At 50.1% G+C, this 23878-nt stretch overlaps 3 protein-coding genes and 1 pseudogene across 6 annotated transcripts; 2 read left to right on the top strand and 2 right to left on the bottom strand.

Moving 5' to 3' along the window:
- Window positions 1–1732: 1732 nt before the first annotated feature.
- Window positions 1733–11727, bottom strand: LOC147349715 (myeloid-associated differentiation marker-like). 4 transcript variants are annotated; one of them, XM_086364660.1, is made up of 4 exons: window positions 11682–11727; window positions 8811–8937; window positions 7898–7944; window positions 4343–6533 (listed from the first exon to the last, which is right to left on the bottom strand). In XM_086364660.1, the coding sequence occupies exon 4, from the start codon at window positions 6451–6453 to the stop codon at window positions 5545–5547; it is 909 nt and encodes a 302-aa protein (XP_086220786.1). In that variant the 5' UTR covers window positions 6454–6533; window positions 7898–7944; window positions 8811–8937; window positions 11682–11727; the 3' UTR covers window positions 4343–5544. The 4 variants fall into 4 exon arrangements, 3 of the variants coding, with proteins under 3 accessions (XP_086220786.1, XP_086220785.1, XP_086220784.1); XM_086364659.1 differs by lacking the exon at window positions 7898–7944; XR_015150086.1 differs by lacking the exons at window positions 4343–6533; window positions 7898–7944; window positions 8811–8937 and adding an exon at window positions 1733–2021.
- A 703-nt stretch (window positions 11728–12430) lies between these two features.
- On the top strand, window positions 12431–13024 carry LOC147349714 (myeloid-associated differentiation marker-like). Its single transcript, XM_086365000.1, has one exon. The coding sequence runs from the start codon at window positions 12431–12433 to the stop codon at window positions 13022–13024; it is 594 nt and encodes a 197-aa protein (XP_086221126.1).
- A 3875-nt stretch (window positions 13025–16899) lies between these two features.
- On the bottom strand, window positions 16900–18222 carry LOC147349713 (myeloid-associated differentiation marker-like; annotated as a pseudogene).
- Window positions 18223–21698: 3476 nt separating this feature from the next.
- On the top strand, window positions 21699–22574 carry LOC147349712 (myeloid-associated differentiation marker-like). The gene is made up of 2 exons (XM_086364998.1): window positions 21699–22262; window positions 22371–22574. The coding sequence occupies exons 1-2, from the start codon at window positions 21699–21701 to the stop codon at window positions 22572–22574; spliced, it is 768 nt and encodes a 255-aa protein (XP_086221124.1).
- The last annotated feature ends 1304 nt before the right edge of the window (window positions 22575–23878 follow it).

Genomic DNA, 23878 nt, shown 5'->3' with positions numbered 1-23878 from the left:
ACTGTAGCCTGGACCTACCAACTGGGATGCATTCCATCCCTTCTGCCTTTGGGGGGAATATTTGAGAATCTCTGAGTCATGTTTTGTCCCATTTAATCCTCCTAACAACACTTGACCTTCTGTGATGGATATCTCCAAGGAGGGAAATCACTGAGGACCTGACCTCATCAGCATATTTGAGGAGAATCCCATAATGTGTGCAACCTGGGGAGAGACTGGGCCTGACCCTCAATAAGAAAGAAAAGGAAAGGAAAGTGCAGTCGCTCAGTCGTGGCCAACTCTTTGTGACCCCATGGACTATAGCATCCCAGGCTCCAGCGTCCATGGGGATTTCCAGGCAAGGATACTAGAGTGTGTTGCCATTTCCTTCTCCAGAGTATCTTCCTGATCCAGGGATCGAACCCAGGTCTCCCACATTGCAGGCAGATGCTTTACTGTCTGAGCCATCAGGGAAGCTTCAAGAAAGAAAAGGCCAGGTAAGTATTGGACCTGTCCCACAACTGGGGCCTGGACACACAAGAACAGGTGTACACAGAAACAAAGACAGACCAGAATTCCTTCTGCAGGGCCTACAGAGCATCCAGTGTGCTTCCAGTGGCCACGGTGCCTGGACCAAGTGCCCTTGGCTGTGAGCTGGCTGTCCAGCACCCTCATTTCTGGTCTGAGCCCGTTCTCAGGCTGGTCCCTCTCTAGCAGTTCTCCAAGCTATCCAGTATCCTTCTAGTACAGTTGTTCGCTGATTATGCTGCCAGAGATGTTCTCTGGAGGGTACAGTTAACAGCCTTTATGACTAAAAGCAGGAGCTGTTATCTCCATTTTCTGGATGAGCAAACTGAGACCTAGAGTAGCATAGACTGAGCACAGGACTACTGTGAACCTGGCTGAACTCAGGTCTCAGTTCAGGGTTGCGAGTGGTGTGTAGACATATAAGGTGAAAGGCTCTGAGATGACCAAGAGAACTAGAAACAGTTGTCAGTGGCTGGAGGCAAGGGAGGAGGCTGGAGAGGTAGAAAGGGGTCTGATCTTGCAGGGCTTTGCAGGTGGGTGATGTTGTGGAGTCTGTGTTCCTTCCTAAGGGAGCAAACAGAAATCTTCAGAGTATCGTACTTTGACTTTACTCCAAACCAGTCTTTGAGGGAAAGGATGGAAATAGAGGAAGCATCTAGAAGCTTATGGCAGGAGTACAGGAGAGGGGATGGATGGATCTGGACCAGGTGGTCTAGAGATGAAGAAGAGTGGGTGGGTTCAGGAGCATATTGTGAAGAGCATCTGGGAAGGTGGTGCCATTGACTGAGATGGAAACATGAGGAAGGATCAGCGTGTGTTGGGAGTGGGGGATTGAAGAGGTGGGACTGGACCTACGGAGTGTGACGTGTCCCGAGACATCTGAAGGGGGAGATCAGGAGGCAGGTGTATATGACTCTGGATTCCAGTAGAGATCAGCTCCGGAGACAGAACTGGGGAGCTGTCCTCCCTCAGCCTACACTCTTCTTTCAGTTTCTTCTTAAACGTCACATCCATGGAGCAGCCTTGCCCCCCACCGCCAACAGGCACTCCAATAACCCTTCTTACCTGTGTTCCCTTTATCATGGCATTAATAGCCCACTGACTGATGTTATGTATTGATGTGCACGTCTCCTGTACTAGAGTGCAAGCTCCACGAGGCCAGATCTCTTGGTTCTGTTTTCTGCTCTCTATCCAGTGTCTAGAATAGGGCCTGGCACATGCACACTTGGGGAACAAGAATATTTATTAATGAGTGGAATCTTAAAGTCATCGGACTGAATGAGGACAAAAAAGGCTCCCAGAAAAAAGGTGGTCTGGGCCCAAGTCCTGAGCAGATGGTTCCTTCCTGTTGCTTATTCCCATATCTGTAGCTGTTGTTGTGGTTTAGACGCTAAGTCATCTCTGATCTTTGAGACCAATGGACTGTACCCCGCCAGCCTCCTCGGTCCATAGGGTTTTCCAGGCAAGAATGCTGGAGTGCGTTGCCATTTCCTTCTCCAGGGCATCTTCCAGACCTAGGAATCAAACCCAAGTCTCTTGCATTAACAGGCAGGTTCGTTACCACAGAGCCATATGGGAATAGTCACTGCATTACAATCCTGGATCTTATAAACTATATACATTATATGAATCATTTCAAGAGGCCTAGTCACCATTAATTTTTCATCACATTCTTAATCACACATCTGTTAATACAAGAAATAAGGCATGAATCCTTAAAATAAGCAGAGCACAAGTAATACAGCTAGAGACATTAATCAGGTCCTAAGTAAGTTAGCAGTACTATCTTCTAAGGAGTTACATGGCTTCCTCTAGAAAATGTCACCCTTGTGGTGAAATGGGTATTTCTTCCCTTGAAGAGGTCTGGTTAAGGCATAATGCAGATGAAATATGCACACTAGAGGAGAGGGAAGAATCTGAAACAGACAGACCCAAAATGCTCAATTTAAATTTTTCTTGTTTTGTCTTAAAATAGGAATTTTATTTCATTGTTGCTTAAGATTTTCCTGCCACAGGGACCACCTCCTGGAAGTCCTTCCCTTCCATCCATCCAGCCCCTGGGTGAGGATCACACACTTCACCCCAGTACAGGAGTGAGGGGCAGCAGTGGGGTCACTCCCTTCCCCTCCCCCACAGCTCTGCTTGTCTGGCCCCTCTGGCCCTGGTGATGTTAGGATGCTGGGGTTGAGGCTTTGTGGCTGCAAACAGGAGAAGAAGGCTTGTGGTGCATTTCTCATCACCAGTTACTATATAGCGCTGTTGGTGTCATTACAGGGCGGCATATGAACTTTTATGCAGACTTTGTCATGAGAAACGCTGGGCTGGAGGAAGCAAGCTGAAATCAAGATTGCCGGGAAAAATAGCAATACCTCAGATATGCAGATGACACTACCCTTATGGCAGAAAGTGAAGAAGAACTAAAGAGCCTCTTGATGAAAATGAAAGAGGAGCATGAAAAAGTTGGCTTAAAGCTCAACATTCAGAAAATTAAGATCATGGCATCCGGTCCCATCACTTCATGGCAAATAGATGGGGAAATAGTGGAAAGAGTGGCTGACTTTATATTTTGGAGCTCCAAAATCACTGCAGATGGTGATTGCAGCCATGATATTAAAAGATGCTTGCTCCTTGGAAAGTTATGACCAACCTAGACCTCATATTAAAAAGCAGAGACATTACTTGTCAACAAAGGTCCGTCTAGTCAAGGCTATGGTTTTTCCAGTGGTCATGTATGGATGTGAGAGTTGCACTATAAAGAAAGCTGAGCACCGAAGAATTGACGCTTTTGAACTGTGGTGTTGGAGAAGACTCTTGAGAGTCCCTTGAAGTGTAAGGAGATCCAACCAGTCCATCCTAAAGGAAATCAGTCCTGGGTGTTCATTGGAAGGACTGATGTAGAAGCTGAAACTCCAATATTTTGGCCACCTGATGTGAAGAGCTGACTCATTTGAAAAGACCCTGATGCTGGGAAAGATTGAAGGCAGGAAGGGAAGCGGACGACAGAGGATGAGATGGTTAGATGGCATCACTGATTCAATGGAAATGAGTTTGGTAAACTCCGGGAGTTGGTGATGGACAGGGAGGCCTGGCGTGCTGTGGTTCATGGGGTTGCAAAGAGTCGGACACGACTGAGCGACTGAACTGACTGACTGACACGAGCACACACACATGTACACACACAGGTGCACTGAACATCCACACCGGTACACATCTTTAAAGAGAGGCCTTGAGGGGCTGTCATGGCCCCTTTAAGAGGTAGCGGGCAGGATGTTGACATTGGGGTGGGGCCCAACCTCTTGCCTCACAGGCTGGGCCACATCCCCAGGCTCTGGTCCAGATGGAGGTGGAGAGTCAGTGGGAGTGATTCTCCAAAACATAGATTTGGGTGAGGGTGAAAACTGACTAGGGCTCTTTTGAGTTCTAGGTCAATTTGGGGTATTAGAATATGTGGATTTTGTTTTGGGCTTTTTGTTTCTTGCTTTTTTCCCTTTCATATTTATATGCATGCCAAGTGGCTTCTGTCATGTCCAACTCTTAGTGACCCCATGGACTGTAGCCCACCTGGCTCTGCTGTCCATGGGATTCTCCAGGCAAGTGTACTGGACTGGGTGGCCATGCCTTTCTCCAGAGGATCTACCTTACCCAAGGAGCAAACTGGCATCTCTTGCATTGTCTCCTGCATTGCCCATGGATTCTTTACTGCTGAGCCATTGACGACGCTCTTTATCTTTATACTGAGATTAAAAAGAACACTATGTGTGTGAGAAAGAGTACAAGTCTTTTCCTGATGATTGACAGCAGAGGCTGATGGAAACAAAAAGATCTAGAAAAAAAATTTTAATTCTATGTTTATTTTACCTGATTCCAGAAACTCAGGAAGCAGCAGCAGAAAGCAACAGGTACACAGAAACACACACACGTGTGTTTCTCACACTCAAGCAATGCAGTTCCTTTGGCAATGGAGGCAGCAACAACCACCCCACACCCACCCCCAAACCACCTGCCTAAGAAATTCTGAAAAGAAACTTTCTCTTTAGGAACAAGTCACCCAATAATTATTGGCCTCCTGACCAGAAGACAGAAAAAGAAAGGAAAAAATAATCTGAGGCTAGCATCACATAAGGCTGCAGTGGCCATGCTCTTCTCCCTGCAGAGGCAGGACCTGCAGTTGTGATCACTGAGGCAGGAGGCCATCACTGCCCCTTACCAACACTGCAGCCAGGTGTCTGCAAGTCCCTGGGGTTCTTCACCAGCTTCTTTTTCGATATTCCAGAGACTGGTTGGGGGTGGAAGTCATCCAAAATTCCTTCAAGATGCCCTCTAGGCAGCCAGTGTTGAGTAAGCTCGGAAGAATTTTGGAGCCAATCTCAGGTGAGGCTGAGCATCAGGCTGGGCCCAGGGATCCAAAATCTCTGCTTCAGGACTCTCGCCCATTGGGAATCAGTGACCTCCAGAATGTTTTTTTTACTTAAAGGGGAGGTGCGCTATCCACTGCCTTCTATTGGGAGAAAGGAGGCCCAATGCCTAGCTACCCACCATCACTCCCACCCCAGAAACACACAGCAACTAAGGCACCCGGGGGACAGACACACTTTGGCAATGAGGCCCCTCCCGAGGCCCAGGGTGTGAACAGCTGCACAGAGGGCTGTGTGCTGTGGAGTCAGCACCTTAGGAGGTGGGAGGGGCGGTAGACAGAGAAGGAAGGAGTCTCAGGTCCTGATAGATCAGAAGAAGGAAAATGGGGAGAGGTGGTCAGGATGTAGGAGACGAGAAAACCAAGGATGACCAGAAAAGGGGCAAAAAGCAGCAAATGTAAAAAGATGAGAAAGAAGCAAAATAGGACATGGGCAGCCAAGGAAAATAGGAAGGAGACAGAGCAGATGGAGAGAAGGAAACAGAAAAGAGAGCGCGATGAACGGGAAGGGCGTGAGGAGGGAGAGAGGGAACCAGGAAGAGGGCATCAGGGTTCAACAGAGCTCTGCAAATACACTCCCTGTGAGTGGAGGGGATAAGGGGTGCTGGGCTGGTGCTCAGTCCCTACAAAACCTGGCGGGTCCAGTACACCAGGTCGGCCACATACATCAGCAGGTTGATGGCTGTCAGGATGGCCACAGCCAGTCGCTGGTCCCAGACGCAGCCATAGTCGGTAAGCTCATCAACGCAGCTCATATCAGTGTACCAGTGGGGTTGTCCACCTAACTTCTCGTCAAACTGGTAGAGTGGCCAGAGGACCATGGCACTGACATAGAGGAGGAATGAGAGCATGGTCTGCCCCAGATGGAAAATGGGGAGCCGGAGGGGCAGTCTGTTCTCCCAGCCACTCAGCTTCAGCAGCATGGCCACGGCTACCTGGACGAAGCAGATGGAGTACACGACCACGCACCACTTCAGGGCCGGCTGGTGCAGGTACAGGGAGGTGTTGCTGATGAAGACGAAGATGACACAGGCCACAGCACTCTCCAGAATCTTTAGCAGGCCTGGTAATGTGTGCACGTAGCAGGGGATGTTCTTGAACTTATAGTGTTTCCATGTGTAGGCCACATCTATGGCATAGAGCACACACGCGATGCAGGAGAACGCAGAGGCAGCGATGGCCCGGTCTCGGGAAGGACCATAAGGCAGGTACTGGACGTAGAAGATGGGGTACATGATGGAGGTCAAGAGGCAGAAAAGTGTCGCATAGCAGGCATAGGTGATAGGTAATTTGTACCAGAAAAAAGGTAGTATCCGGTCGTAGTAAAAGCAGTCGTACATAGAGATGAAGACGGTCACAGTGAAACAGAGGCACCAAATGGCTAGGCACCAGTTACCTACAGCCCCCCTCTCGTTGCCCATGCTGGCCACCAGGGAGAAGGCCAGACACATGGAGATCACCTGCGGGAGGCGGAGAAAGCAGCACAGTGTGTCCACATCATCTTCCTCAGGAATTATCCGTCTGGTAGACATGGTGTTGTGAAGGTCTGGCAGGTTAGAGTCACCAATATGGAGTGGTCTTCACTTAGGACTCATCAGAGAGAGATCCAGATCTGAAGGTAGATTAAGTGAGATGATCAGAAAACCGTCAGGCCCTATGAGGGCTGAGGCTCGGGATCTGTGGAGTTTGAACCATTGGCTCAGACACTCAGGTAAGAGCACAGCTGCTCCAGAATGACTGTCCCCACCCATCACCTTTGGCCTTGTCAGGAGACTTGGCTCATCTTACAAATGAGTTGGATCTGGCCTCAAACCACCAACATTTTTATGTCTTTTTGCTGCACATCAATATCTACAGAAATACAGTATACTGTGGTCTTTTTCTACAATCACAAACCTTCAAATTAGAAAAACAATTAAAAAAAATTGTTTGGTAACCAATTCTGAGCTGAACAGGCAGGAGATCATTTATAGTTTTGTATGTACTTCCCTGATGGCTCAGACGGTAAAGCGTCTGCCTACAATGTGGGAGACCCGGGTTTGATCCCTGGGTCGGGAGGATCCTCTGGAGAAGGAAATGGCAACCCACTCCAGTACTCTTGCCTGGAAAATCCCATGGATGGAGGAGCCTGGTAGGCTATGGTCCATGGGGTCACAAAGAGTAGGACATGACTGAGAGACTAAACTTTCTTCCTTCTTTCTTATTTCACTCAGTGTAAATGTTCAAAAGTCCATTTGCTGAAACAGTAATGTGTTTGATCCCAAAGTGCTTTCAGACCCCAGTGGGGTGTCATGTCCTATAGAGAATATGTATCATGTCACCTGTCAAAAGTGAAAAATTCCGAATTCTGGAGAATATCTGACCCCAAAGATTTTCAGAAAGGAACTGTTTATTGTTGTGCTAACCCTGTTCTACAGATGGGAAAACCAGGAGTCAAGTGCCTTCCCTAAGGTTGAAAGTGGAGCAGTGGAAATCCAAGATAAAAATTAAAAAGCCATGGGTTTGAGCACTTTGTTCTATAGCCCATCAGGTCAACCAGGCCCGTGGGTGGGATCCCAGGACCAAAACTCAGGGCTCTGGGACACAGGAGACATCGTCAGGGCCACGGCCTCCTTTTACAGCAACCTGAAGGCACACGTGTCCTGGCCTCACCTCCCCGCAGCATAACTAGAAGGAGCTGCCGTCTGAGGGGACACAGCCCCACCCAGAGGAGGGCAGCTTCAGGGGTGAACAGGGAGGAGCCACGGGGTGAGAGCAAGCCCGTGGGGACAGGATGACATGGGAGTAGGGACTGTTATGAATCCCCTCCACCCACTTTTGCCTTCACATGTGATGCTTCCTCATAAGGTAGGGAGACCCCAACCCAGCATGACTCCAAGGTGGGGTGACATTGAGGAACCACAGAATAGATTAACATAGTGTTGGGCTCCAGGGCTGCCATCCAGGTGGGAGTCTGGAAAGACCTAGAAGCCCTACCTGAGCAGGATTCTCCTGGCCTGGGAGACTTCTTAGCAGCTTCCAAGCTGGTAAAAAGGGATTGGAAATGAACATGGATGCTGTGTCTGAGGTTGATGTATAGTCTTTCAGGGCATCCAGGGAGGGAGTGGGGATGGACGGATGATCACCCCTTTTTAAGGGCAGGAGTTGAAAGAGGAGGCCCCTGCAGTTACCCTGGGAGGGGGTGACCCTGAGAATGCACCCCGGACTGGGGTGGGGGTGGGGTAGAGTGGAGATGACTGGGGGGATCCTAGGGTCCCTGGGGCCCTGAGGCAGCCCAGTAGGGGTCTTCTGACCCAGAAGGGATGCAGGAATGGAGCCAACCTTCCCATGGAGGAGGGGCCAGGACTGGAATTGAGACGAGAACAGGGGCCTGAAGGGGTTTCAGGGCTGTGACAGGGACATGTGGCAGGGACCTTCGAGACCATGGAATTGCCCAGGTCACCGCCCAAGACAGTCCCACCAGCCAGGGCTGCAGTCCTGCTCCCACAGGGGCTCCTCCAGGGTCCAGTATTGGGGGGAATGAGGCCCCTCCCAGCCCGCCCCCTCCGCGGGGACAGCCGCCCTGTTTCCAAGGGACTATTTGCTGAGAGGCCCCCAGGGCTGAAGGGCCAGCAGCCTGAGCCCCAGCCAGCTTCCTGCCATCAGGGGCCTTGTTGCCTTTGCTGATAATAAACCCTGGGACAAGCTGAGGCTGGAAAGAGAAACAGAGAGCAAACCTGAGAACCTCCCTGGACTCACAAAGCTCCTTGAGGCCCATTGCAGGGGAGCCCTGGAGCCTGCTGGCCTCCTAGTGGGCACTGCCAGGGTGGGGAAGGGGCACTGGGGTGAGGGAGGGAGTGTCATGCTCTGTGTACCCCAGTTTGATCCCAGTTTAATTACTTGAACTCACCCTGAAATTCCACCTAAGATAAGAGACAACTTGAATGCTTTGAATCCATTGAATGCATTAGAGAGAGCATATGGAGAAGAGGAGGCATGGGGGTTCCAACCGCGTGATCCTGGGTCAGGCCTGTGCCCTGGAAAGCAGGAAGTGGAAGTTTATCTGAGTCTCCCAGCAGCCCCTCGTCCACTCTAATCTGTGAGCCTGGACGTGGTGCTCCGGTCATAGCACAGCCTGGATGTGGCTGAGCCCTGCCTGCCCGGCAGCCAGGCATGTGGACTGGAAGACAGTGAGCTGGGAAGGTCATGGCCAGAACAGAGGAAGGAAAGAGGAGGTGCGAGAAGGGCAGAGAAGGGTGAGATGAGATGGACACTCAGAGTGACAAGGAGTAGAGCCTTCATAGCTGGATGATCATGGCAAGCTACTCAATAGAACCTCCGTTTCCCCTTCTGTTCAATGTCTCTATACCTACTTTGTGTCAATTAAATGAATAAAAGCATGTGACGGGTTCATCAGAAGGCCTGTCACATGGAACCCTAATCCATGCCAGCTACCTCCCCGCCCCCCTCACAGAGGACCCAGAAGGCCCTGGCTCTGGACATCAGCACATGCAGCTTGATGTGCTGCAGATCAGGGGCTGCAAGCCAGTTTGCACTGCAGGTGGACTCTTGATGTGTTCAGTTTCCATCACAGTTTCCATCAGTGTTTTCATGAAAAAATGATGTGGGATCACTAGCATTACTATTTCTTCCCTGAGTGTTTGGTGGCTGCACATTGTTTTAATTTCACGTGAAAATTCGGATTACAGCTCCTTTTCAAGCCTCAGGAGATACAGTGTCACCTGGTTTGGTTCCCTTGGCAGTGGTGTTGCTGGAGACAAGCAGCTGCTAGCCTCTTTCTTTATATTGTTTTCCATCCTCATCTCTGTTTAGTATTTTCTATATTTCTCTCATTCTCATGTATAACTGACATAAAGCAGGACTATGGTCATCTCTCCTGTGACTGGTTTCCTGTCTTCGGCATGGCCAAGCTTCCTGCCTGCTCACAGGAGCATCCACCCCTCCATCCAGGGAGCATCCATGTCCTCAACCTCAACCTCAGCCTTCAATATATTTCAAATGCTGTAAAATCACGTGTAGACATGTGTGTGCACACAAGCATACATGTTTGTGCATACATGCATACATGTTTGTAGGGAATATCTGCATCTTTTTTCCTGTTTTGTCAACATGAGACCACGTGTTCCCAGAGCATCTTGCTTTTGCACCACCCCAGACAGGTGCAGCTGGTCCTCTCCAGGGATCCTAGTGCTCTCCATCCCCTTATTTCCTTCCCTCCTGGTTCCTTGGGCATCAGTGGACCCTCCCCTGTGAGTCTCAGACACGGGACATAGGATGTGACAAAGGATCCTGGGATCCAAGTGACCACCATGCTCTAGGGCAGGAGGTCAGCAAGGTTTTCTGAGAAATTTTCTTAAAAATATGACAAAGAATATATTTTTCATTTCTGGAAATTAAATCTGGTTTCCTAGATCTGCAACAAATTATCACAAGCCTGGCAGCTTAAAACAGCAGACACCTGTTCTCTCACAGTTCTGGAGGTCAGCGTTTTGAAACAAGGTGTCAGCAGGGCTGCTCTGTCCCTGATGCCCCAGGGGAGGGTCTCTCTTTGCGTCTTTTAGCTTCTGGAGGCCCTTTAGCTCGTCCCATGTTACTGAACTCTGGCTTGTCCCGTCATCCCTCAAGAAGCCAAACACCGAGAGATGAGTGCTGGGCTTTGCCTGGGATGAGGTGGGGCTCCCCCACTGTGAACACAATCATCACCCACATCTGTGCATCAGCCCATGTTGGACGGTGGTTTGAAAAAAATACTCATGAACATTTCCACCTTTTTTTGTGGATCAACTTGGAGGATTTGTTTTTTTCCAGTTTAGTAGGTCTGAGGTGAGAAAAAGATTGTATGAAGGGTCAGCCACTGACTCTTCTCCTGCACTGAAAGCTCCTGCAGGGAATCGTCTCAGTGGAAATCCATCCCTGGCACGCCCCCACCCCACCCGCACCCCAGGGGACAAACTCTAGCCAAATCAAGTGATCTGACCGGTCTTAGAAGGAGAGACTGCTTCAGACCTCCTTTCTTCCTCAAACTGTGGTGACGCTAAGGCTGTGTCCCGCCAACACACTAGAACCCCTCCTCCTTCCGGGGACTGGAGTTGGGGGGAGGGGGGCGCAGATGCCCAGGCAGCGCCTGCCTCGGGCATCAGGACTGGAACCACAGAGCTGGGGCTGGATTCAGTTCCCTAGAAAGCTGAACCCCTCTTCTCCCTCCCTTGCCTGCAGACTCCTCTGTAAACGCGGCAGGCTTTTCACAGTTTCGTTTCCTTTTTGCCTTTAATTTAGTGCCCTTGTTGGAAGAATCCTTACTATGGAGTAATGGGAAGATATGCGTTTGCAGTTCCCTCCCACTTACCAGATCTTAACAAAAGAGCTCTAACTGCAAAATACTGGAATAATCTAGAGATTCATGCAGGAACCAACGTTCTTCACAACTGAAAACATACATGGGCCAGGTTGTATTGAAAGTAGAAAACCATTTTTTTCTTGATTACAGGGTCATACCTCCAGTTTTGCCCATCTGCCAAGATGGGTGCCTGTGGACTTGTAGAAGGGATGGATGTAGGTCCCCTCCCCCCACTTCACTGGCTCTCCCAGAACAGATTTAAACAAACAAGCAATTCTTCCTTGGGAAGAGAGTGGTACAGAGTCACAAACAAGCCATTTCCTACTTCTGCAGTGTCCAACTGGCCCCAGAGTTCCAAAGAGCAAAGAATACACACAAACAGGTGGGAAGGGGGGCTCCTGGGACCCACACCCCTCTACTCACTCAGTCAAGAGCTCGGTGCTCCTTCAGAGGCCAGTTTCCTTCTCTTAACAGAAAGAGAAAGCACCCTGTGAGCAAGGCTTGGGGAGGGGCAGGGCAAGTTCCTGAAACTAGCAAGTTCGGCAGCTGCTGGAAAAGACCTATAGATCTTCCTGGGAATAGATGGTACTCCACCCTGTCTTCCCAGTGGCACTCTGCTCCTTGCTCTAGGAAGAAAGGGAGGGGCTGGAGACCTGGGGACCTGACTCCTGCCTGGGCACTCAACATTGTCCCCCAAGTCAGGCCCAGCTGCTTGTCGCTGAAGAAGCCAATACAGAGAGCTAAGTCTTGGGTTTAAGCAAAGTAGCTTTATCTTAAGGAAGCCGGCAAGAAGCTGTTTTACTGCCCAGAAGAATCAACTCCCAGCAAGGCAAGGCTCAGCCGGGATTTATACAAGGAGGGAATAGGAAACGGCTGCAGGCTGCATGCCGGGGGTGCGCTGTGCTTCTATTTTGGGGAACTTTACAGTAACCACCAGGAGCCTTTCTGTGCTGAGAACATGTGGTCCTTACTTTGTTCAGATCAGCATATCAGTTCGAGGGGTCAGTGGTTTCTAGAGAAAAAAGAACGGAGGCAGAAACAGAGCTTAAATGGCAAAGCAAAACTGAAACCAGAAAACATCAAACTCTGTTGAAGTATTCATAAGCCTTTGGTTGAGAAACAAGCAAGGTTACAAACTGATGCCGGTGACCTGTCTGACTACCATGATCACCATGTGCCCACCCTCAGGCCTGGGCACCAAGCCCACCGTGGGCTTCTTCCTCCACTTGTGGTATCTGCTGTCCACCAGTGTGCCCTTCTCGCTGGGGGCCAGTGAGGTCACTCTGAAGGGGGACATAATTAACTGGTGCACGCTGAATTGGTGCATCTGCTTCACCGTGACCCTCAGCGTCTTCATAGGGGAGTTTTGTGGGCTCTGGTCCCGCCTCCCCTTCTCCTGGGACAGCTTTCTCTGCACCCACTCCTTTTACTTCTCCATTTCCTGCCTCTCAACGTCATCATCTTTGGCGCCACCTACATCAAGTTCTTGCCTCCAGGCTCCACCCACAACAGGGTCATCACTGCCACTGCATTCGCCTTTGTGGCTGCTGTACTCTATGCCACTGAAGCGTTCTGCATCATATCCAACCTGGAGGCATGGTTGGTTTAAGCCAGCCTTCCCAGGCCTGCTCAGGAGGCCAGAGAACTATGCTGACTGGCTCATCATCGCCTTCCTCAGCAGCCCCCACCACTATCAGCAACAGCAAGCCCTACGTTCGTGGTTGTGTCTTCAAGTCCCTCGTGTTCTTCACCAGCTCCTGTTTTGATTCTCCAGAGATTGCTTGGGGGTGGAACTTATCCCAAATTCCTTTAAGATGCCCTCTAGGCAGCCAGTGTGAGGCTGAGCATCTGTGGGCCCTGGGATCCAAAATCTCTGCTTCAAGACTCTTGCCAGTTGGGAATCAGTGACCTCCAGAATTTTTTTTTTTTTTACTTAAAGGGGAGGTGCACTATACACGCCCTTCTACTGGGAGAAAGGAGGCCCGATGCCTAGCTACCCACCCTCACTCCTTCTCGTCCTCATCCAGTCCTATGACTTTAAGATTCCACTCAGTTGACAAATACGCCTGTGCACCAAGTGTGTGCCCGGCAGTTTTGTAGACAATGGACAGAGAGCAGAGAAGATAACCAGTAGTTCCCCCCTCATGGAGCTTATCCTCTAGGGCACAAGATGGAAAATCTGAGACCCAATGTGTAATATCAGGTCAGTGGGTGATAAATACTATAATAAAGGGAAAACAAGTGGAAAAAAAAGTTATTGGAATGCAGGGATGGGCAAGGCTGCTATTTTAGGTGGTTGGAGGTCAGGCCACTCTGTGGATGTGACCCACCCCTCACCAAGAGATTCTGATTTGTTGGAGCTCAGTGAAGTGAATTGACTGTATGATGATAACTCCCCAATTCTGGCCTCCAGACTGATCTCTACAGAGACCCTGAGTCATATGCAACTGCCTCCAGATCTCTCCCTCTGGATGTCTCAAGACGCCTCACACTCACCATTTCTGGTCCCATCTCCTGAACCCTCCTAGCGCCAACACACACAGACCCTTCCTTGTTTTTCCCGTCTCAGTTGATGGCACCACCTTCACAGATGCGCTTCACAAAATACTGTGAACCCACACCACACACACACACACACACACACACACACTCTTCCTCCTCTCTAGAGCATCCACTTGATCTTGGTCCAGATCCATCCAGCCTTCTCACCTGTGCTCCCCTCATAAGCTTCTCACTGCTTCCTCTATTTCCATTCTTTGCCTCAAAGTCAGCTTGGGCTGAACTCAAACTAAGTTACCTTTGACCGCTTTTCTTTGCTCCCTCAAACCGCACAATGTCACCTCCAAAGCCCTGTAGGTTCGCACCCCTTTCTACCTCTCCAGCTTCATTGCCTCCCTCCCTCCAGTCACGGAGAAGTACTTCCAGTTCCTCTTGGTCTACTCAGGGCCGTTCCTGCTACATGTCTACACACACCCCAACCCTGAACAGAGACCAGAACTCAGCCTGGAACATAGTAGTCCTGTTCAGGCAACGTCACTCTGAGCCTCAGTTTCCTCATCCAGAAAATGGAGATAATAGCACCAGTTTTTAAATATTTATTTTTTATTAAAGGATAATTGCTTTACAGATAGCACCATTTTTTAAAGGAGAAGATTCTTGATTGCATCCTGCAGAAAACACCTCTAGCAACTTAGGCAGAGAACAACTGTACTAGAAGGCTGCTAGAGAATTATTAGGGAGAGACGGGCCTGAGAGCAGGCTTAGACCAGGAAGGAGGGGTGCTGGGCAGCTGGGGCACAGGCAAGGGCAGCTGGTCCAGCCACCATGGCCCCTGGCAGCAGACTCTGGATGCTACTCAGGCCCCAGCAATAGGAATCCGATCTGACCTGGTGTCTGTGTATCACCTGCTCCTTAGGTGTGTGTCCAGACTTCACATGGGAGCAGGTCAAATATTTACCTGACCTTTTGAGTTTCTTATTGAAGGTGAGGCCCAGTTTCTCATCAAGATTCACACGATGGGGACATCCTCAAATATGAGGTGGGGGGAAGTTCAGGTTCTCAACTGTTCTTCTCCCTGGAGATGTTCATCATACAAGGCCATGGGAAAGGTGGGAGAATTAAAAGAGAAAACAAAGGAATCATTGGTTCTCAAACATTTCCCCTAAAGGCAGAAGGGATGGAATGTATCCCGGTCAGGAGGTCCAGGCAGGAAGGAGCCTGAGGTTGTAAACTCGGTTAATACTTATTCAATAAACTCCTGCAACATACCAGGCCTTCTGCTCAGCACTGGGAAAACTTCAGTGAACAAAGGACAAGACACCTCTGCTTTGTGGATCTATATTCTAGAGTTTATCTTTGAAGCCTCATGTTTTCCATGATAGTAAATGTGGGATATTGCATTCTTTTTTATAATACCCCATAATAATATACTCTTAACATATCAGACTTGTTTCAATACAAAAGTAACAACTTCCTACTAATGGGCTGGTGGCTGAGCCATCCTATTTGCGTCAAGATACTAGAAGACGAGGTCTTTATGTGCCTATATTTAAGCACATTGTGGTTGACACATGAACAAAGCTGGATCAGAGTACATGTGATCGGGGGGAGTAGAACACGGGGGAGCCAAAACCTGTGAGAGAGGAGCAGAGGGTCCGAGAGATGATGGAGGGTTCTGGGGTCCTGCCAGCCTCTGACAAGTTCCAGGAACAGACTATTCAAGAAGCATTTCCTGCCCAAAGTAGCAGAAAGAACACCAGGCTTTCTTTTAAGGGTTTATGCATAAGGAGTGGTCCCACACTAGCAATGGGAGTGTTACTGGGGGCAGTGGTTTGGGCTGATGGGCCAAGCACTTGAGGGATTTATGGAATCAGATGCTGGTTGGAATGAGGGGTGTGGAGATGGGCTTGAACTAAGCTCCCCCACCCCACTGCTACTCCATTCCTGGTCAGAAGCAGACCCAGAAAAGACCAACTGGGCAAACCTCACCAGCCCAGCCTGGCTCCAGAAGAGACCTCAGGTGACAGCTCACACGTTCTGTCAGCTGAGAAAGGGGCCCTGAGGACTTGGGCTGCAGCGGGGCTGCTGTGGACACAACAGTTACAAGAGGTCGTATGTGTCGTGCTCACTGCAGGTCGAGTTCTGCTGTGGATTCATTTGTTCCTCCCAGCAGCCCCTGAACTATGTTCTCAGTCCCCATTTTCACAGCACACAGAGAGGTCAACCAATCACGATTACAGAGGTTTAGGTGTCAGAGCTGGGATTTGAACCCAGTCATGTGGGTTTAGGACCTTAAAATCTGCTTGGGTTTGATTTGTACCTTAGACCCAAAGGGACAGAGTGGCCAATATGTTTTTCAGCACCAACAGAGTGACCTGGTGACATCACTTCCATTTCATTCATCTTCAGGGATGTTATTATTGTCATCCCCATTGTACAGATGATGATTCTTAGGCTCAGAGAGTGTGTTCTGTTTTTTGCTCAGGTTTACACAGTCACTTCCTGTCAGAGACAGATTTGAATACAGGTCTGTCTTCCTGCAAATCTCAGCAACTCATAAGCGGAAAAAGAAAAGTGTTAATCGCTCAGTCATGTTTGACGCTGTGACCCCACAGACTGCAGACCCCACAGGCTCCCTCTGTCTATGGAACTGTCCAGGCAAGAGTACTAGAGTGGGAAGCCATTTCCTTCTCCGGAAGATCTTCTCAACCCAGGGATAAAACATGAGTCTCCTGCTTTGCAGGCAGATTCTTTACCATCTGAGCCACCAAGGAAGCCCCAGCAGGGAACAGAACCTCAGTAAATGCTGAGCCCCTTCCCTCTTCTCTGGGTCCAGGATTCATCTCCTGGCTCCCGTGTGTCCTGGTCTGGCTCTAGTGCCCCACCCAGAGGTCCTGTGGCTGAGTTCCCATCCCAGCCAGACCACTTCCACTTGGCAAGCCAGCCAGTACGTGACAGAGAGGGTCCAGACCCTAGGGAGGGACTGATTGGAACCTGGCCTGAATCTCCTCGGCCCATCAGTCTTCCTAGAGACTTTTCCACAAGACAGTGACACAGACAAGGGCCACACAGATTGGCAGTCGATGTCGGCTCCCGGGTAGGTGCCTTGAGCCTCCTGAGAGCAGAGTCCCTTGTCTCTTCTCAAAGGTGGACTAGGAAGGTTAATTCTGTGATCTGCATCCTAAAGATGAACACCTGGGTTATTTTCAATCTTTTCTATCTTACTTGTGAATCTGATCTTGAGTGGGAGCTTGATTTATGCCAGGCTGCTGTGATCAGGAGAAGGTAAATGGGGAGAGGTGGTCAGGACACAGGAGATGAGAAAAGCAAGGATGACCAGGAAAGGGGCAAAAGGTAGAAAAATGTAGAAAAAATGAGAGAAGCAAGAGAAAGAAGCAAAACAGAATGTGGGCAACCACACAAGACAGAAAGGAGACAGAGCAGAAGGGAAGGAAACAGAAAGAGAGTGAGATGAGTGGAGAAGTACACGAGCAAGGAGAGAGGAGAGCCAGGAAGAGGATATCAGGGGCTGACAGAGCTCGGTGAGGATACCTCCTGAGAGCAGGGGGGTCAGGAACCCTGGGCTGGTCCTCAGTCCCTACAGAAACCTGGCGAGCCCAGTACACCAGGTCAGACGCGTAAACCAGCAGGTTGATGGCTGTCAGGAGGGCCACAGCCAGTCGCTGCTCCCAGAAGCACATGTCATAGTTGAGCCCATTGATGCAGCCCATATCACTGGACCAGTGGGGCTGTCTGCCAAACTGCTCATTGAACTGGTAGAGCAGCCAGAGGACCGAGTGCTGACATAGAGGAGGACGGAGAGCAGGCTGAGCACAAGCTGAAAAATGGGATACAGGCTGGGCAGCCTGCATTGCCATTTGCCCAGGTTCAGCAGGATGGCCAGGGCTGCTGGGAAGAAGCAGATGGACTACACGGCCACACACCACTCCAGGGCCGGCTGATGCAGGTACAGGGAGGTGTTGATGATGCAGGTGAAGATGAAACCAGACATAAAGGTCTCCAGCACCTTCAGCAGGCCTGGCATGGTGAGCACACAGCAGGAGGTCTCTTTGAACCCATAGGTGATCCGCATGCAGACTACTTACAGGGCATGTAGCACAGATGCCACACAGGGGAACGTAGTGGCACTGATGGCCCGGTCCCGGTAAGGACCATCAGGTAGGAACTGGACAAAGGTGACAGAGTAGATGATGGAGGCCGAGAGACAGAGGAGGGTGGTGTTGCACCAGAAGAAAGGAAAGCAGGACGAGAGCTCACGTAAGTCGACTATGGAGATGATGAGGGTCACAACGAAGCAGATGCACCAGAGGGACATGGACCAGTTACCTGTGGCCCCTCTCCAGATGCCCGTGTCGGCCACCAGAGAGAAGGCCACACAGGTGGAGAAGAGCTGTGGCGGGCGGAGGCAGAGACAGCAGCATGTGACCTCCAAGAAGCCCCTGTCTCAGGTGTCACCCCAGTGCCCAAGGGCTGTGCTGGTCTGGCTGGTGGTGGATCGAGTCAGCCTCCTGGAACAGGCTCAGGGCCCTGTGACGGCTGAGGCTCAGGATCTGTGGAGTTGGACCCAATGGTCAGACACTTGGACAACAACACAGCCGCTCCACAATGGTTCTCCCCACCCATCACCCTCGCCCTTGTCAGGAGACTGCCTCATCCCAAAATCTCACAGCCATGTTTGGTCTGGCCCCAAACCATGAATATTTGGGGCGTCTTGTGCTGCATACCATTATCTTTTGGGGTTATAAGGTAGGATCATCCTTACATACAACCTCAAATCTTCAAGTCTCTCAAAATCGAAAACAATTTTTTAAAATTTCATTTTTGTAGCAGAATTTGAGCTGAATGTACATGAGACAATTCATGGTCTCACGGTTCTCCGCCTCCCCCTCAGAGAGGACCCAGAAGGCCCACGCCCGCTCACGCAAGCTTGGTTTGCTCCAGATTAGGGGCACAAACCAGTTTGTACTGGAGGTAGCCCCGAGGATTTGTTTTGTTTTTCTTCATGGTATTTTCTGGAAGACATGGTGTAGAATCAGTATTGTTTCTTCCCTAAGGGTTTGGAAGCTGCAGTGTTTTAATTTCACAAGAAAATCCAGATTTCCTGCTCCTTTAGAAACCTCAGGAGATCTGGTGTCACTGGGCTGTGTTCCCTTGGGGTTGGGGGAGTAGCTGGGGGTGAGCATCGGCTATGGCCTCTTTACTGTTTTCCATTTATACCTTTGTGTAGTTTTCTATATTTCTCTTATTCTCCTGTATAATCGACATAAACAGGGCTATGATCATCTCACGTGTGCCTATTTCCCCCTCTTTGGGATGGCCAGGCTTCCTGCCTGCTCACACGAGCGTCCACCCCTTCCTCCAGGGAGCATCGGTGTTCTCAACATCTCGTACAGCCTTCAACACATGTCACAAGCTCTGAAAATGTATTTAGACATGTGTTTGCATACATGCACACATGCCTGTAGGGAGTATCTTCTTTATTTTCTGTTTTGTAAACATAAGACCGTGCCATGCACACGGCATCTTGCTTTTCCACCACCCCCGGCAGGTGCAGCTGGTCTTCTCCAGGGGCCCTAGTCCTCTCCATCCCCTTTACTTACTTCCTTCCCTCCTGGCTCCTGTGGGCGTTTGGACTGACCCCCCTTCTCTAGATCAGTGGACCCTCTCCTGTGAGTCTCAGACACTGGGGGACACAGGATATGACAAGGGGTCCTGGGATCCCTGTGACCACCATACTCTAGAGCAGGAGGTTGGCAAGGTTTTCTGGGAACTTAAAAAAAATATGACAAATAATATATTTTTCATTTCTGGAAATTCATTTTGTTCTACTAGGGCTACTGCAGCCAATTACCACAAGCCTGATGGCTTAAAACAACAGAAACGGATTCTCTCACAGTTCTGGAGGTCAGCATTTTGAAACATGGTGTCAGCAGGGCTGCTCTGTCTCTGATGCCCCAGGGGAGGGTCCCTCCTTGTCTCTTTTGGCTTCTGGAGGAGCCTTGGCCCGTGGCTGTGTTCCTGAACTCAGGCTTGTCTACTCAGTCCTCAAGAAGCCAAACACTGAGAGACAAGTGTCGGGCTTTGTCTGGGACAAGGTGCCGCTCCTCTGCTGTGAACACAATCATCACCCACATCTGTGCATCAGCCCATGTTGGGCAGAGGGTTAGAAAAAATACCAATGAACGTTTCCACCATTTTTTGTGGATCAACTTGGAGGATGGTTTTTTCCAGTTTAGCAGGTCTATGTTGAGAAGAAGATCATATGTTCAATAACAGTCACAGACTTTTCTCCTGCAGTGAAACCTCCTGCAGGGCCCTGCCCGCCCCCGCCTCCCTGCCCCATGCCATAAGGGACGCACTCTGGCCAAATTGAATGACCTGTCAGGTCTTAAAGGGAAAGACTACTTCAGAACCCCGTTCTTCTTCAAGCTGTGGTGACACTAAGGCTGTGCCCCACCAACACACTAGAACCCCACCTCTTCCGGAGACAGGAGTTGGGGGGAGGGGGAGGGGGTTGGCGCAGACCAGGGCAGCCCCTGCCTGGGGCATCATAGGAACCACAGAGGTCGGGGTGGATTCAGTTCCCTAAGAAGCTGACCCCTCTTCTCCCTCCCTTGCCTGCAGACTCCTCTGTGAACATGGCAGGCTTTTCACAGTTTACTTTCCTTTTTGCCTTTAATTTGGTGCCCTTGTTGGAAGAATCCTAATTAGGGAGTAATAGGAAGACCTGCGCATGGAGTTCCCTCCCACTTCCGGATCTTGAAAAAAGAGCTCTAAGTGCAAAATACTGGAATAATTTAGAGATTCATGCAGGAACCAATGTTCTTCACAACTGAAAATATACATGGGCCAAGTTGTATTTATTGAAAGTAGAAAATCATTTTTTTCTTGATTACAGGGTCATACCTCCAGTTTTGCCCATCTGCCAAGATGGGTGCCTGTGGACTTGTAGAAGGGATGGATGTAGGTCCCCTCCCCCCACTTCACTGGCTCCCCCAGAACAGATTTAAACAAACAAGCAATTCTTCCTTGGGAAGAGAGTGGTACAGAGTCACAAACAAGCCATTTCCCACTTCTGCAGTGTCCAACTGGCCCCAGAGTTCCAAAGAGCAAAGAATACACACAAACAGGTGGGAAGGGGGGCTCCTGGGACCCACACCCCTCTACTCACTCAGTCAAGAGCTCGGTGCTCCTTCAGAGGCCAGTTTCCTTCTCTTAACAGAGAGAGAAAGCACCCTGTGAGCAAGGCGTGGGGAGGGACAGGGCAAGTTCCTGAAACTAGCAAGTTCGGCAGCTGCTGGAAAAGACCTATAGATCTTCGCTAGGAGTAGCTGGCACTCCACCCTATCTTCCCAGTGGCACTCTGCACCTTGCTCTAGGAAGAAAGAGGGGCTGGAGACTTGGACCTGACTCCTGCCTGGACGCTCAACACTGTCCCCCAAGTCAGGCCCAGCTGCTTGTCGCTGAAGAAGCCAATACAGAGAGCTAAGTCTTGGGTTTAAGCAAAGTAGCTTTATCTTAAGGAAGCCGGCAAGAAGCTGTTTTACTGCCCAGAAGAATCAACTCCCAGCACGGCAAGGCTCAGCCGGGATTTATATGAGGAGGGAAGCAGGAAACGGCTGCAGGCTGCATGCCGGGGATGAGCTGTGCTTCTATTTTGGGGGACTTTACAGTAACCCCTGGGCCCCCTTGCTGGATTGAGAAGGTGAGTGTGGTCCTTACTTTGTTCAGATCAGCACATCAGTTTGAGGGACTCAGTGGTTATATATTTTCTAGAGAAAAAGAACTGAGACAGAAACAGCGTTTAACCGGCAAAACAAAACTGAAACCAGAACATCAAACTCTGTTTAACTATTCATAAGCCTTTGGTTGAGAAACAAGCAAGGTTACAAACGGGTGCCGGTGACCTGCCTGACCACCATGATCACCATGTGCCCATCCTCAGGCCTGGGCACCAAGCCCATCGTGGGCTTCTTCCTCCACTTGGGGCAGCTGGTCTCCACCTGTGTGCCCTTCTTGCTGGGGGCCAGTGAGGACACTATGAAGGGGAATGTAATTAACTGGTTCATGTTCATCTGGTGCATCTGCTTCACCGTGACCCTCATCATCTTCATAGGGGAGTTTTGTGGGCTCCGGTCCCGCCTCCCTTTCTCTTGGGATGGCTTTCTCTGCGCCCATGCCTTTTACTTCTCCATCTCCTGCCTCTCAACGTCCATCATCCTCGGCACCACCTACATCAAGTTCTTGCCTCCAGGCTCCGCCCAAAACAGGGTCATCACTGCCACTGCATTCGCCTTCATGGCTGCTGTACTCTATGCCACTGAAGCGTTCTGCATCATATCCAGCCTGGAGGCATGGTCTGGTTCAAGCCAGCCTTCCCAGGCCTGCTCAGGAGGCCAGAGAACTATGCTGACTGGATCATCATCGCCTTCCTCAGCATCCCCCACCAGTATCAGCATCAGCCAGCCCTACGTTCGTGGTTGTGTACTTCATATGCTTCCTCCTGGAAGGAGCTGTGAACTTCATAGTGAAGGGGTTTGATCGAATCAAAGACAAAAAGCTCTGTTCCCTACCGGTATCCTGTCTGAGCAGATGGTGCTCTTTGTGCTCCTCTGCCAGCTCTCCCAGTTCAACAAGAAGCTGGATGGGCAGCCCCAGCGGTCCAGTGATGTGAGCTGGAGCAGCAGACGCACCTGTTCGGTTTGCGCCTGGGACCAGCAGCTGCCTGCGGCCGTCCTATCCAGCTGCTGCTTGATGTGGCTGACACTGAGTGCCTGGCCTGTGAGGCTATTGTAGGCTATTGTAGGGACTAAGAGTCTTGAAGACACCTGTCTGGAGTGTTGGTGAGGGGCAGTGATGTGGCCCTCCTGCCTCAATGATCAAAAAGCAGGTCCTGCCTCTGCAGGGAGAAGGGCATTGCCACTGCCAGCATTAAAGGTGATGTTAGTCTGGGTGTTTTATTTTTCTTTAAATTTTATTGTCTCAAGGGTAAAAATTACTGGGCAACTATATTTTTACATGGAAAGTTTCTTTTCAAAACTTCGTTGATGGGTGGTGTTGGATGGGTGGGTATTGCTGATGCCACAGTCGAGGAAACTGTGTTGCTTGAGTTTGTGCTGCACAGACATGTGTTTCTATGTGTCAGCTGTTTTCTGATGCTGCTTCCTGCTTTTCCAGGACAAACACATAATATGATCTAAATAAATGTAAATATACATGGATTTTTTAATTCTCTGGAATTTCTGGATACCATCACCCCTGCTATCAATCATAGATGAAGCCTTGCCCTTTCTCCTACAAATGTAATGCTCTTTTTTAACCTCAGTACAAAGATAAAAGGAAAAAACCCACAAACCTGACATACGCTAAGTGCTTCAAATTTTCTCAGAGCTGGGAAGGATGGAGCAGATTTTTATTCTCACGAAAGCCCCCATCTCCGGGAGCCCTTCCCAATGTCTCCCCACTCGCACCTTCCCCGGGCCCTGGGGGCATGGCCCAGCCTAAGACAACTAGCAGTTGTGTCCCCAACACTAGACTTTCTGTCCCCTTAGCTCTTAAAGGACCAGACCCCAGAGAACTGTATTTAAAGGTGTGTGCCTGCGTGCACGCCCAGCGCGTGTTTGCCTGTGTATGTGCCTGTATGTCTGTGCTCACAGGTGCATTTGGACCAGCAGCCTTTATAATACCTGGTGGCCAGGAAGCCACCAATATAGTTCTTAGTCTCCTGTTCTCAGCTGCAAAGCCTCAGAGCCCAGCATCCTGGTGTCAGCAGGACCAGAGTGTCCCCAGGCAAGCAGAGCTGTCGGGGAGGAGAAGGCAAGGACCCCCCACTGCTGCCCCTCGCTCCTGTACTGGGATGAAGCATGAGTTCTTCACCTGGGGGCGGGTGGGGTGGATGGGGAGGGCTCCAGGAGGTGGTTCCCATGACGGGCAAATCTTAAGAAGCAATGAAATAAAATTCATATTTTAAGGCAAGACAAGAAAACTTTAAACCAAGTTTCTCTCTGCCTGTTTTGACCTCCTCCCTCCCCTGTTGTGTGCAGTGTATATGTCAAGCAGACCTTCCTAAGGGCAGAAATACCTGACCCAATATAAAGATC

The sequence above is a fragment of the Bos grunniens genome, chromosome 21, assembly GCF_055505025.1.
Source record: "Bos grunniens cultivar Pamir isolate PY7600 chromosome 21, Bosgru_T2T1.0, whole genome shotgun sequence".
NCBI lineage: Eukaryota > Metazoa > Chordata > Mammalia > Artiodactyla > Bovidae > Bos > Bos grunniens.
This window is presented reverse-complemented; position numbering and strand designations above follow the sequence as displayed.

What these genes read in the sequence shown, in the direction of transcription:
- LOC147349715 (XM_086364660.1), bottom strand. Translation starts at nt 6,453, where the DNA reads ATGTCTACCAGACGGATAATTCCTGAGGAAGATGATGTGGACACACTG.
- LOC147349714 (XM_086365000.1), top strand. Translation starts at nt 12,431, where the DNA reads ATGTGCCCACCCTCAGGCCTGGGCACCAAGCCCACCGTGGGCTTCTTC.
- LOC147349712 (XM_086364998.1), top strand. Translation starts at nt 21,699, where the DNA reads ATGATCACCATGTGCCCATCCTCAGGCCTGGGCACCAAGCCCATCGTG. An exon ending in AGCCCTACGTTCGTGGTTGT is followed by an intron (nt 22,263 to 22,370) that starts GTACTTCATATG and finishes CTGTCTGAGCAG; the next exon opens with ATGGTGCTCTTTGTGCTCCT.